Genomic DNA, 14,301 nt, shown 5'->3' with positions numbered 1-14,301 from the left:
CTCTGTCTGAAGATAAATGCAAAAAAAAAAAAAAAGAAAGAAAGAAAAAAGAAATCAGAGGAAAGGGGGCCTTGGAGACAGGCTCAGGGGATTGGGGTGGGACGGGTTGCCACTTCCCATGGCTCCCCTGGTTGCAAGTCTCATGGGGTCCCTCAGAGTGTAGGAGATGCCTGCCCGTGGGGGAAGAGAGGGGGAGGGAAAGGTGTCAGTGCGCTCCCAGGATGGGGAGGGAGCAGGCCGTCACACTTAAATGAAAATTTCTATAATTACTAGTACAAGTGAACATTTTCATATGTTTCCCAGTCTTAAAATTTGTCTTCTGCGAATTTCTATTCATTTCTTTTGCCCATTTTTCTGCTGAACCTTAATATTTTTCCTCACTATATTTTTTCCATTGCTTTTTATTAGACTTTTAATTCACAAGATATAAACCTCTGTTTTCTATTATATTTAAAAAATACATAATTATCTACTTTTGCTAGCTCTTTGTTTCTGATATTTTTAAATTTAAGATTTTTATACTACTAAATTTAACATTTTTAAAATAAATTTTCTATGGCTTCCTTTTCTGTCCATAGGCCCAGACAACTGAAATTTTTATGTAGTATTTACAGTGACTTCCTCTTTCCCTTTAATTCATGATCATAGGGACATTAGTTTTGGAGTATGATATGAGGCAAAGATCTATATTGTTTTCACGTAACTAGGCATTTCCCCCACACCATTTACTGAGAGATCCATTTTTTGTCACTAGTTTGTGCTACTTTATTTAAATTTTTTTTCTTTATTGATTTTAGAGAGAGGAAGAGAGAAGGAGAAAGAGAGATGGAAACATCAATGAGAGAGAACATCAATTGGCCGCCTCTTACATGCCCCCGACTGGGATTTGACCCACAGCCTGGGCATGTGCCCTGACCAGGAATTGAACCGGCAACCTCCTGGTGCATGGGTCGACACTCAACCACTGAGCCGCACCAGCTAGGCTGTGCTACTTTATTTTACATCAAGTTTTTATTATACTTGGACCTGTTTCTACATTTATTAGTTTCAATTTATCTGTATTGGTCCTTGCAATAATCTTACATTATTGTAAATAGTCTCTATATCTTCATATCAGGCAAATCTTGTTCACCCTCATTATTATTATTTTTTTTTTTCAGATTTTTTTGCAGGGTTACTTTTGTCTGGATTTAAACTTTAAAATCTTTTTTTAAAATTTTTTTTATTTAAGAGCCATAAATTGAGAGAAGTTAAAAACTTGCCTGGGGTTTTATATAGAGTGACCACAAAGCTTTCTGACTCCTAGCCCAGGGTTCTTTCTGTGAAGTAACTATTGGGATCCCTGGCCACATCCCACCCCCGGTCAAACCGTACCTGGTTGCAGACTGGCTTATATTTGAGTCCTGGTTTTTTCAGTATTAGCTCCAGCTGCCTGCGGTTAAAATTGGACACTCCAAGAGATTTCACCAAGCCAGCATCTTTGCAAGCTTCCAAGGCCTGTAGAGTAGATGCCAATGAGTCATGAAAGAAGCCCCAAAACAAGCAAGAATGAATGTTTATAGGGTTAATATATATTATTCAAAAAGGAAAGTCCCTAGGTATATCAAGAGGCATTGTGTGGAGGAAAAAAGTGGGGAAGACAAGTAGGAATGGTGTGGTTGAATTGGAGGAGTACTGTATAGCATATCTTCCCCTTGTAATGTATATAATGATCTTATTTCTTGAAATTTGTTGAGGCTTTCTTTACGGGATGTCCGATATATGTATACAAATGTATATTATTAATATTCGTAAGTGTTTGATATATGTAAAAATGTGTATTATCCTGTTTTTGATGCAGATCTCTCTCTTGTCTCTGTCTCACTCTCATACATATATGTATGTATACACACACGTATACACACATTATGTATATAATTAGGCCTAGCTTTTCCTGGCTTCTCAATAATTTAAAGGAATGTGTCAGAAATTTCCCACTACAATTGTGGATTTATCAATGTCTTCACATATTCTATTGTAAAATATGTTTTCAGCCTGGCTGGTGTGGCTCAGTGGGTTGAGCGTCGTCCCAGGGATTGAGAGGTCCTGGTTGGATTCCCAGTCAATGCACATGCCCATGTTGTTGGCTTGATCCCCAGTGGGGGGCGTGCAGGAGGTAGCCAATCAATAAATCTCTGTCTCATATTGATGTTTCTATCTCTCTCTCTCTAAAAAATAAAAACATATTTTAAAATTTAAAAATAAAATATGTTTTCATATAATTTTTGCTTTCTATATTTTGAGATATTTTATTTGGTACATATGTGTTTAAAATGGGTATATCGTCTTGGTAAATTTAATCTTTTATCTTGATGTGGGACCCTTTTCATCCCTAATAATGCTTTTGATTTTTAAGCCTGTGTTGTCTGATATTAGTATAACTATACAACTTTTTCCGATAAGTATTTGACTGATAAGATTTTCTCCCTGTCCTTTAAATTTTAGCGTCCTCATGTCTTTACGGTTAGATGTGCCTAATTCTAATCTGTCAATCTTTGTCTTTTAGTAGGTGAATTTAGTTTATATTTATTGCAACTATAAATATATTTGGACTGTTTCCATGATCTTAATTTCTTATTTCAGTTTTCCCACTTCTTCTGTTTCTTTTTAAATACTTCTTATTTATTAAAGTTTATATCTTTTCTTTAATAAAGACAAGAACTTAACATGCTCCCAAATTTCTTTACCCCACCCCCAACATCTATGATGTTAACAGTCTATTTAACATCATAGATGTTGTTAACAGTAGAATTTATTTTATTTTATTTTTTTATCCTTACCTGAGGACATTTTTGCATTTATCTTCAGATAGAGCAGGAGGGAGAGAAGGAGGAAGAGAGAGAGAGAAACATCGATGTGGGAGAGACACATTGACTCTTTGCCACCCACACACCACCAACCAGGGCTGGGGACAAACTGCAGTGAGGTATGTGCCCTTAATGGGAACCGAACTTGGGACTCTTCAGTCCGCGGGCCGATGCTCTAACCACTGGGCAAAACCGGCTGGACAGAAAATGTTTTTATTATGCATCATTTTTGTTTTCCAGTTTGACTGACTATAAAGTTTACGGTCAGTGTTCTTTATTCCTCAGTACTTTGAAAATACTATTCTATTATCTCCTTTGTACCCTGGGCTGCTGATAATAAAACAATACAGATAAAAATAAATCTGATACCAATCTCATTATATATGACTGACTCTTTTTTCTAGAAGTTTTCTTTTTTTCTTTATTCTCACCTGAGGACTTTTTTCCATTTTTGTTCAGATAGAGTGGGAGGGAGAGAAAGAGAAACATTGACGTGAAAGGGACACATCGGGTGGCTGCCTCCCACACGACCCAACCAGGGCCAGGGCTGAATCGCAACCGAGGTACATGCCCTTGGCTGGAATCAAACCTGCGACTCATTGGTCCGTGGGCTGATGCTCTAATGGCTGAGCCAAACTGGCCAGGAACATTTTTTTTTTTTTTTTTTTTTTTTTTTTTTTTATCCTCACCCGAGGACACTTTTCCATTTTTTGTACAGATAGAGTGGGAGGGAGAGAGAGGAAGGGAGAGAGAGAGAGAAACATCGACGTGAAGGGACACATCGAGTGGCTGCCACCCGCACGACCAACCAGGGCCGGGGACAAACTGCAACCGAAGTACATGCCCTTAGCGGGAACCGAACCCGGGTCTCTCAGGACCGCAGGCCGACGCTCTAACCGCTGAGCCAAACCGGCCAGGGCGGGCCAGGAACATTTTTTAAAAAGGTTTATTGACATGGAAGTAGGGTACAGACTGACAACCCTCAGAAGAGGGGGTGGTGGGGGGAGGGAAGAGATAAACCTCAGAACTTAAATGCATGTGTGCATAACCAATGGACATGGACAACAAAGCCGGGGACGGGGTGGGGGGGATGGGGAGGAGGGTGTCAATGGGGTAAAAAAGGAGAAACATCTGTAACAAAAATAAAATTTAATAAATAAATAGATTAAAAAAACAGAGGAAAAAAAATAAAATGTACTTAGTCTCAAAAAAAAATAAAAATAAAAAAATAATAAAAAGGTTTATTGAGGTATTATTGATATGCAATAATGACATATGTTTGAAGTGTACATTTTGATAAATGTTGACATATTATGTACCAGTAAAATCACCACAATCAAGATTATGAGCCTATGCAATGGAAGTACTGATAAATGTTTAACAACCAGTTATCCAGGGGGAAAAGTGCCCCGATTCGTAGTGTTTGTTGATTTCTGTAGTGTAACTGCTGTCACAGGGTGCAGTAAGCTTACGTCACATCACCAAATGTGGTGCTGGGCAGAGATACGCTCGATCAGTTCCTGCCGACTGGTGTGCGCCAGCTGCAGCTGACCTTTCCCCACCGAACTGCTCGGCGCTTCTGTTGACATTAAACTGACCATATATGTGGATGTGTCTACTGTAGCACTGTTTGTTCCATTGAGCTATATGACTATGCCAACACAGCGGTGTCGTGCTTACTCTAGTTGTATACTCTTTCTCAACATTCGTGTGCATAAGTTCTCAAAAATTTGTTCTTCTTTTTCAAAGTTGTTTTGCCTATTCTGGGTCATTTGCACTTCCCTATACATGTTAAAATCAGCTCTTCAGTTTCTATTTAAATTTTCACTGGGATTGCATTGACGCTATAGAAAATGAAGATCTTCACTGAATTGAGGTTGTGGTCAAAGTACATGGTGTATCTCTCCATTTACTTAAGATTTAAAGAAAAATTTCTATCAGTAATGTGTTATAATTTTTATTGTACATATTTTGTTAAATTTATCTCTAAATATTTACTTTTTTTTTTTTTTTAATCCTCATCCGAGGACATTTTTCCATTTTTTGTACAGACAGAGTGGGAGGGAGAGAGAGGAAGAGAGAGAGAGGGAAACATCGATGTGAAAGGGACACATCGAGTGGCTGCCACCCACACGACCAACCAGGGCCGGGGACAAACTGCAACCGAGGTACATGCCCTTAGCGGGAACCGAACCCGGGCCTCTCCGGACCGCAGGCGGATGCTCTAACCGCTGAGCCAAACCGGCCAGGGCTAAATATTTACCTTTTTATTTATTTTTTTATTTTTTTAGTCCTCACCCGAGGACATTTTTTTTTTTTTTGATATTTTGTTCAGATAGAGTGGGAGGGAGAGAGAGAGAGAGAGAAACATCGACGTGAAAGGGACACATCGAGTGGTTGCCACCCACACGACCCAACCAGGGCCGGGGACAAACTGCAACCGAGGTACATGCCCTCAGCGGGAACTGAACCTGGGTCTCTCCGGACCGCAGGCCAATGCTCTAACCGCTGAGCCAAACTGGCCAGGGCAATATTTACTTTTTTAATTTTAATTTTTTAAATATTGTTTTTAAAGATTCAATTCTAATTGTGTGTTGCTAGCATATTGATTAAATACAGATTTGGTTATTTCTTTTTTGTCCTATGGGTTATTTACATGTATGCGTCTTAGTTTCAAAATATTTGATGATTTTTCAGATATATATATATTTTTTTATATAAAATTTAATTCCAATTTTAATCAGCCTACTTTGCATATTTAGAGTATTTTGAATGTATTGAGATTTATTTTATGGCTCATGAAATGGCCTTTAAATGTTTCATGTGCACTTGAAAAATAGTGTTATATGTTGGCCAATAGTCTATACGTGTCAATTAGGTCAAGTTGCATGCTAATGTTTAAATCTCCTATAATTTACAGATTTTCTGTCTACTTTTTATCTCAATTATTGAGATGGATGGAGATTTGAAACTCTCTGATTGTAATTGTGGATTATTGTGTTTTCCTTTAGTTATCTTAGTTTATGCCTCATGTATTTTTGGAGTTCTGTTATTAGGTGCATAGCTGTTTAGGACTGATTTCTTTTCTATTATAAAGCAAACTTTTTTAACCCTGGTAATAACTCTGCTCTGAAATCTTTGTTGATAGTAAGAGAGCTACTCTAGCTTTCTTTTGATTACTGTTAGCCTAGTATATCTTTTCCTATCCTCTTACTTTTTTTTAACCTTTGACTTTAAACATGTTTGTATGTTTTTATTTAAAATGGGATTCTCAGCCTAGCCTGTGTGGTTCAGTGGATTGAGCATTGTCCCATGGACTGAAAGGTCCCAGTTCGATTCCCAGTCAGGGCACATGCCCGGGTTGTAGGCTTGATCCCCAGTAGGGACATGCAGGAGGCAGCCGATCGATGTTTCTCTCTCACATCGATGTTTCTATCTCTCTTTCCCTTCCCCTCTCTCTAAAAAAATCAATAAAAACATATTTAAAAATAATAATAAAATGGGATTCTCGTATATTGGGGTTTTGCTTTTTGTTCATTCTGACAACCTCTGCCTTTTAATTGGGTTGTTTCAACTATCTATATATACTGTGATTATTGATGTCACTGAGTTTAAATCTCCCATATTGATACTTGTTTTCAATTTCCCCACCTATTCATTTTCCTTCGGTTTTTCTTTCCCTGCTTTCTCTTCGATTATCTTTTATTATTCTATTTTGTCTCCTTTACTGACTTGTTTGCTATACTCTGTAAGCATTAACATTTTCTCTTTATATTTAATATTCTGAAATTTCTCAGTGATGTGTCTAGGTATGGGTTTCCTTCTCTTCCCTCTTTGGTAATCGGTGCCCTTTCAATATCTCCTCCCCCCACCCCACCCCCTTCAAATATTACCTCTTTTCCTTTTTGTTCTGAGATTTTTATTATGTGAGTACTGAAAATTCTTATTTTATCCTGTACATCTTTTCTTTTCTTTTCTCTTCTTTTTTCTTTTCTTTTCTTTTCTTTTCTTTTCTTTTCTTTTCTTTTTCTTTTCTTTTCTTTTCTTTTCTTTTCTTTCCTCACCTGAGGACATTTTTTAATTTTTTTTTTTATTCAGATAGAGTGGGAGGGAGAGAGAGAGAGAGAAACATCGACATGAAAGGGACACATTGAGTGGTCGTCACCCACACGACAGGGCCGGAGACAAACTGCAACCGAGGCACATGCCCTTAGTGGGAACTGAACCCGGATCTCTCTGGACCGCAGGCTGACGCTCCAACCGCTGAGCTAAACTGGCCAGGGTAGCTTTTCTTTTATATTTAATATTTTTCTTGTCCTTTTCTTCTTTATACTGGGAGATTTCCTTATTCTGATCTTTCAATTCAATCTTTTTTTTTTAAATCTGTATTCATTTCACTTTTATCCCATCTATTGCATTGTGTTTTTTATTTTATTTATTTAAAAAATTTTTTTGAGTGTTTTTGTTTTTTTTTCCTCACCCGAGGACATTTTTCCATTTTTTGTTCAGGTAGAGTGGGAGGGAGAGAGAGGAACAGAGAGAGAGAGAGAGAAACATCGATGTGAAAGGAACACATCGAGTGGCTGCCACCCGCACAACCAACCAGGGCCGGGGACAAACTGCAACCGAGGTACGTGCCCTCAGCGGGAACCGAACCCGGGTCTCTCCGGACCGCAGGCCGACGCTCCAACCGCTGAGCCAAACCGGCCAGGGCTTGAGTGTTTTTTAATTTTCCTAATTATTAATACTTGTTTGTTTTTTTAAATTATTTTTTATTCTCACCCAAGGACATTTTTCATTTATCTACAGATAGAGTGAGAGGGAGAGAGGGGGGAAGAGAGAGAGAGAAACATCGATGTGAGAGAGACACATCGAGTGGTTGCCACCCACACGACCTGAACCAGGGCGGGGGACAAACTGCAACCGAGGTACATGTCCTTAGTGGGAACCGAACCCAGGACTCTCTGGTCCATGGGTAGACGCTCTAACCGCTGAGCCATACCAACCAGGGCTTAATACTTGTTTTTTAAAAATGTTTTCTTCTTGTTGTTTCACATTGCTAATATCTTTTCTTATCTCCTTTAATATGTTAATTGGCTCATTTAAAAGTTCTTGGTCCTCTGTTGTGTTTATGTTGGGTTTGTAATGGGGTTATGTTGTCTCCTTGAGAAATAATACCTTGTTATTCTGAGCTGTGAACTTATTTTCTCTGGGGAATACTGGCTACCCTGTCAGGCAGACCCTTCGAGGGGAACACCAGACTCCAGGCTGCTCCACTGAGGTCAGGAGTGAGTATATGATCTCTCAGATAGAGAGCCCCAGGCACCGGAAACCAGTAACTGCCTGTTCTCTCCCAGAACACCTCCACCCTTCAGATGTGCAGCTGGTACCGAGAGGGGACATCCCTTAGAAAGAGATACTGCACTCAGGAGAGAGATTCCCAGCCTTTGGAGTTTGGAATGGGAGAGTACAGGCTGAATCTCTTCATAAATCAAAGGAATAATCAGATCACAATTTAAAAATGTAGTCTTTTAAAATAAAAGAATAAAAGGCCCACTTGAACTTACCTCCCAAGTTGCACACAGATCTGTCTTGTGATATAACCATCTGCCGTTCTCATCTCTAGGATAGACTTCATCTCCAGGCTGGAAAAAAAAAAAAAGAACAAGTGTAATTCATTTTATTTGTATCTGGGAATTGAAATTATGAAATTTGAATTGTCATTATGCCAATATACCCTAGCCATGCGAAAGCAATTCAAGTTTAATTATTTACATGTTTACATATATATATATATATATATATATATATATATATATATATATATCACCTTTGTGGGACTGTCCAGAAATTCTTTCAGTTTTCCAAAATATGATACATTAATCTCATTTTCCTACCCTGGCATTCATTTTCCCTGTATTTATTGACAGATTTTTGTTGTTCTTAAGCCATGAACTTCTCTCCTCCAGACTGCAGTCCGACGCTCTAACCGCTGAGCGAAACTGGCCAGGGCATGAACTTCTCTCCTAATGACAAAATTACTCATAAAAAAAGAGTAGAGGTTGAGAATTAGGACTTTCAGGTTCAGTGCTTGGCCGTCTAGCCTTGCCACCGTTGCGAACAGCACACCATGCTACTTCTCAGTTCTGGCTAAGTTGCCCACTGGTTCATTTCCTTTCCTTTTTGGACCTTCCCGGAGTCCGTCATTTCTTTTTCCTACTTCACACATTATCTGAATGTCAAATTCCTTCTCTGGTTTTTGGGGGATCCTTTCTGAACCACGGCTAACTGTAGCGTGGAACGTTGTCTCTCAGATTTCTCCTTTTGGGCTATATCTAAAAACGGGACCCATTTCTTATGGGCTTGGGAATGGACTAGAGAGAAACAAAAGGTTATTCCTAGGCTCCTTGGGGGGATGGGGGTAACCATTTCCTGAGGTGGGGTTAGCAATCAAGAGTTTTGTTTGGGATATTTTGAGTTGGAAATGACCAAATGTTCAGGTGTTTCATTGAGGTTATTTGAACAGCAAAGTCTCAGAAAGAGGTCATGGCTGACGACAAAATTTGGTAGCCCTCAGCATATAAAATAGTATTCAGTCCATGCAACTATATAAGATCACCTATAGAGATAGTGTGGCTCGGTAAGACAAAAATATTGAGAAGAGAGGTGCTGGGCATAACACTTGGAGGTTGGCAGAGAAGAATCTGCCAAAGATTCATGGGAGGGTGATATTCTAGAAGCCACAAGAAGAAAATGTGTAGAGGAGACAGTGGTCAACTCTGTTGAAAAAGATCAAATAAGAGGATCAAGTGTCTACAGGATATGGTTGGAGCATGGAAGTCTTTGTAGACCTTGATAATAGGAATTTTTATTGAAAATCAAGCAATTGGACAAAATTCATTATATTTAAATTTTTTCTTTTCTTCCGCCATCTCACTTGAACAAAACTTCCCCCTGGTGATAACACTTTCTTTAGCAAAGACCATTTTGGCTCTATTTCCTCCTGAGTCACTTAGGGGAGGAAAAGGGCTCCTTATTCCTCAGGGCCACACAGTCATGTTAATTACCCTTTCTGTCCCGTTTCCAAGCTCTCTGACCTCTCAACCCGACAGCCCACATTGCCCCTCCAGTCTCCCTCCATGCAGCTTGCCTTTTGTATGTCCCAACTTGACTTCTGTTCTGGAATAGTTTTCTGCCTCTATCATGAACTGTGCTAAATGATTTTTACTTTCCCAGATTTTAATTAAGTCCTTATCATGCCTGAACCCATGTTAGACATTTCTAGGAGGTTTCTCTTAAGCTTCCGCTGTGTCTACTTGACTAATCCCTCGTTGGAACAACCCCATGGTCTTTTCCCTCTTCTCCTGCTCCCACTGTAAGTCATTATTAGGACAACGATGCAACTCTTTAAAACCCATGCTATTGATTCTCATTCCTGTTCAGCAGTAACTTCATTTATCTTTTACAAATGTCATTCATCACTTAAAAAGGATAAGGCAGCCCTGGCCAGTTTGGCTCAGCGGTTAGAGCGTCGGCCTGTGGTACAGAGAGACCCGGGTTCGGTTCCCGCTAAGGGCACGTACCTCGGTTGCAGTTTGTCCCCGGCCCTGGTTGGTCGTGCAGGTGGCAGCCACCCAATGTGTCCCTTTACATCGAAGTTTCTCTCTCTCTCTCTTCCCCCTCCCACTCTATCTGAACAAAAAATGGAAAAATGTCCTCGGGTGAGGATAAAAAAATTAAAAAATAAAAAGGATAAGGCAGAAGGGGCTGTAGTATAGGAGGACAAATATGGAATTCGCATCAGGGGACCCGGGATGTGGTCCCAGTTCTGATGGATTTTAAATCTGAGTCAGGCCCTGGCCAGTTTGGCTCAGCAGTTAGAGTGTCGACCTGCGGTCCCAAGAGACCCAGGTTCGGTTCCCGCTAAGGGCATGTAGTTTGTCCCCGGCCCTGGTTAGGTTGTACGGGTGGCAGCCATTTGATGTGTCCCTTTCACATTGATGTTTCTCTCTCTCTTCCTCTCTTTCCCTTCCACTCTATCTGAAAAAAAAAAAAAAAAAAAAAGGAAAAATGTCCTCGTGTGAGGATAAAAAAAAAAAGTAAATCTGAGTCAGCTACTTCATTGCCTGGGGCATCCACTTTCTCTTCTGTGAAGGTATTCTCTATATTGGGATACATATTTCCACCCGAACATTTCATAATCTTACCTTTTTTTATCTATGAAATGTCAGGCATTGTGCCAGTAATTTCACATATATAATTTGAATAACTCCTCACACCACTCGGCAAGTTATTATTGTCGCCGATTTACCGGTAATGAGGTGGAAGTTCAGGAATATCGAAGTGACTATGCAAGTCAGTAATAAAGCTGCAAGTTAGTCCCTCTTCTGTGCGACTCCAAAGTCCACACTCTTTCCACGGTACCATGTTTAGGTGATGTGTAAAGAGATTGGGTCATAATTTGACCAAGTCATCTGGCTCACATGTGACAGAGCTGGGATTCAAACTGGGCAGCCTGGCTCTGGAGCCCATGCTTCCTGTCACTGTGCTTGCTAAGTGACCTCTACTTAATGAATGCAGTGGGGATCTGGTGTTTTGCTTCCTACTGTCCTTATACCTTCTTCTTCAGAGGAGCTCATTCCCCATTGTTTGTATGGGCTGACCCAGCTCCGACTCTTGGCTGCAGATGTCAATCAGCCCCCATAGCCTTACACAGACATTAGTCAGCAATAGGTACATGACCCAAGCAGAACTAATCAGTGTTTCTCTATGAGGTTTAATGTGTAGTCTCTCTTTCAATGAATTCTTAAGTTGTATTGATAAGGTAGGTTTGGCATGTCAGTGGGCATTTTGCCATCATGTAGAAAGGGATTTTTAAGAATGAAGCCATCAAAACACAGGGATAGAGAAAGGGCCAGAGTGTAGAAACATAGTTTGAGCTCCTGGATCCAGTTGTGCCTGAGTCCCATATCCCTTGGAATTCTTAGTTCCCCTTTTTTGCTAATGCCAATTTGAATTGGATTTCTGCCATTTATAGTAAAAGTCTTGACTAATACAAAGGTTTGGGGGTATGGCAAGTAATGGACAAAAAAATGTGGAATTGGCTAGGTCAGTATGGGATTGTGGACAGGGAGGATTCTCCAGCTGAAAACTGGCTATATTCTTGCTATGCAATTGCATAACATCTGGTTAAATTGTTGCCTTGTTGTGTCTTGAAACTCTGACGACAATGGGCCTACTTGGCACTTTAGGGGAGTTAGTTGAAAAATATTGGGTGTTAGAGTTTGTTGGCCATTTTTGCAGTATTCAGTCATGTCCCGAAGAAAGATAAATGTGTTTATTGTAACTTGGTTTCTAAGATGAGCAGTAAGATCATAGTTTGCTGAAACAGGTACTTTCTGTTTCTAGATGCCACCCAAAGTTTCAGCTCTGAGCCTTCTATGGTTAGAAAAGTCAGTGTCAGCCAAGACAGGAAGGTAAGAATCCTAGAGGGAAGTAAAATTGGGCTTTGGGAGAATCCTTGTCCATCTCTCTCGGAAGGCAAGGTCTCAGGCCATGAACGCCCTACCCAGCAAAGGCGCATCATCCAATGACAGGCAGACTGAGTGCAAGGAACACACCATCTGTGCCATCCTGGTTTTTTATTCTTTTTCTTTTTTTTTATCCTCACCCGAGGACATTTTTGCATTTTTTTGTTCAGACAGAGAGGGAGGGAGAGAGAGGAAGAGAGAGAGAGAGAAACATCGATGTGAAGGGACACATCGAGTGGCTGCCACCCGCACGACCAACCAGGGCCGGGGACAAACTACAACCGAGGTACGTGCCCTTAGCGGGAACCGAACCCGGGTCTCTCTGTACCGCAGGCCGACGCTCTAACCGCTGAGCCAAACTGGCCAGGGCGTGGTTTTTTATTCTAATGGCCAGATGGTGGCCATGAAGCTGAGGATTGAGCAGATGAGCAGAACTAGCAGGTTCTTTACTAAGACGCGAAACCACGGGCCAAGGATTACCTACAAGAAAGCAACCCTGTAAGATGTCTAGTTTTAATTACTCTTTCATGGAGCTGACGGAATGTGAATTTACTGAAGCCTAGCAACATTTTAAGGGATATTGCCTTGTCCATGAAATCCCAACCTGACCAATAAAAGCCTTTGATTACCAAGGCCCTTGTGAAGCCTTCAAACCTGTGTCTGTGTGAAGGAGGATGCAAAAGGGGAATCCTTCCCGAAGTCCATCTTGGATGTAAGCATAGAGGACAGTCATCAAGGAAAGTGCTTTCAGAGACCAGAACAGGGGTGGCCAGGTTGGTGGTATAAAAGAATTCTGGCCACTGCTGTGGCAGAGAATCCTTGTTCTCCCTGACCAGCAGGATCTGATTTGCTTCGTGCACAAGTGACCAGTTTTATTTTCAGTTTCTCCTTCCCTCAGTGACATTTTAAAGCAGTGACTTCTCTTCAGCAGTGTATATGGGATGTGTTTGTGGTTAAATTAACACTGAGTCCATAGATTTAGAAAGTTTAAGGCAGGGTGCGTTCGAACTAGAGGAATAGTGATCGCCCTGTTCTTGTTGCTGACTCCCAAAGGCCTGACCATTCTTTTTTTTTTTTTATCCTCACCCAAGGACATTTTTCCATTTTTTTGTACAGATAGAGTGGGAGGGAGAGTGAGGAAGGGAGAGAGAGAGAGAAACATCGATGTGAAGGGACATATCGAGTGGCTGCCACCCGCACGACCAACCAGGGCCGGGGACAAACTGCAACCGAAGTACGTGCCCTTAGCGGGAACCGAACCCGGGTCTCTCTGGACCGCAGGCCGACGCTCTAACCGCTGAGCCAAACTGGCCAGGGCGGCCTGACCATTCTTTAGGTTATCCCCCTTTGGAGGGGATGGAAGGTAAGTGAGTTTTCAGTTGTATACATTATTTTGCATTGTGTTGTGCAGGGACATTGTCATGACAATGTGAGTGGGAAGAAGGGTGTGGCTGGCTGCTGGACAAATGAAATGTGGACTATCGTTTGGGGACACGTGATGGTTCGATAGAGAGAGGTTAATTTACACTACAGTTGTGAAGACATGATATGATAAAAAGTGCATTGGATTTTGAATTAAACATGGGATCCAAGTCTGAGTCTATTACACATAATCTTTTGGGGCATCTGTTGGGCTAAGTCAGTGCAGTCTGATCTACGGTAGCAAAATGATAACGTTCTATGGTGCTAAGTAATGAATGAGCTTCATGCACATAGCTGCTGCCTTGTGGTTGCCAAAGAGCAGAAGCCACACCTGTAGGTGTCTGAACTCACCTTAAAAGCCATGGGTATTTCAATGATGTAAAGATCGACATAATCTACCTGGAGGGCATTGAGTGTCTTCTCCAAGCATGGACGAACCCTCTCTGGCTCATGATTTGTAGCCCAAAGCTGAAAGAATAAAAAGGGGATAGTTGACTAACATC

General features: G+C 40.8%; 1 protein-coding gene across 2 annotated transcripts in view; it reads right to left on the bottom strand.

Moving 5' to 3' along the window:
- The window catches only part of AKR1D1 (aldo-keto reductase family 1 member D1), a 63,212-nt gene that overhangs the window by 16,011 nt on the left and 32,900 nt on the right, over nt 1-14,301 (bottom strand). Inside the window, exons 3-5 of one of the 2 annotated variants that reach the window (XM_036247161.1) lie at nt 14,150-14,266; nt 8,414-8,491; nt 1,375-1,497 (exon numbers count right to left, since the gene is read on the bottom strand). In XM_036247161.1, the coding sequence (XP_036103054.1) occupies nt 1,375-1,497; nt 8,414-8,491; nt 14,150-14,266 (318 nt within the window). The remainder of the gene's footprint in view (nt 1-1,374; nt 1,498-8,413; nt 8,492-14,149; nt 14,267-14,301) is intronic. The other variant, XM_036247162.1, reaches the window with a different exon arrangement.

The sequence above is a fragment of the Molossus molossus genome, unplaced genomic scaffold, assembly GCF_014108415.1.
Source record: "Molossus molossus isolate mMolMol1 unplaced genomic scaffold, mMolMol1.p scaffold_m16_p_7, whole genome shotgun sequence".
In the NCBI taxonomy this organism is placed as follows: domain Eukaryota; kingdom Metazoa; phylum Chordata; class Mammalia; order Chiroptera; family Molossidae; genus Molossus; species Molossus molossus.
This window is presented reverse-complemented; position numbering and strand designations above follow the sequence as displayed.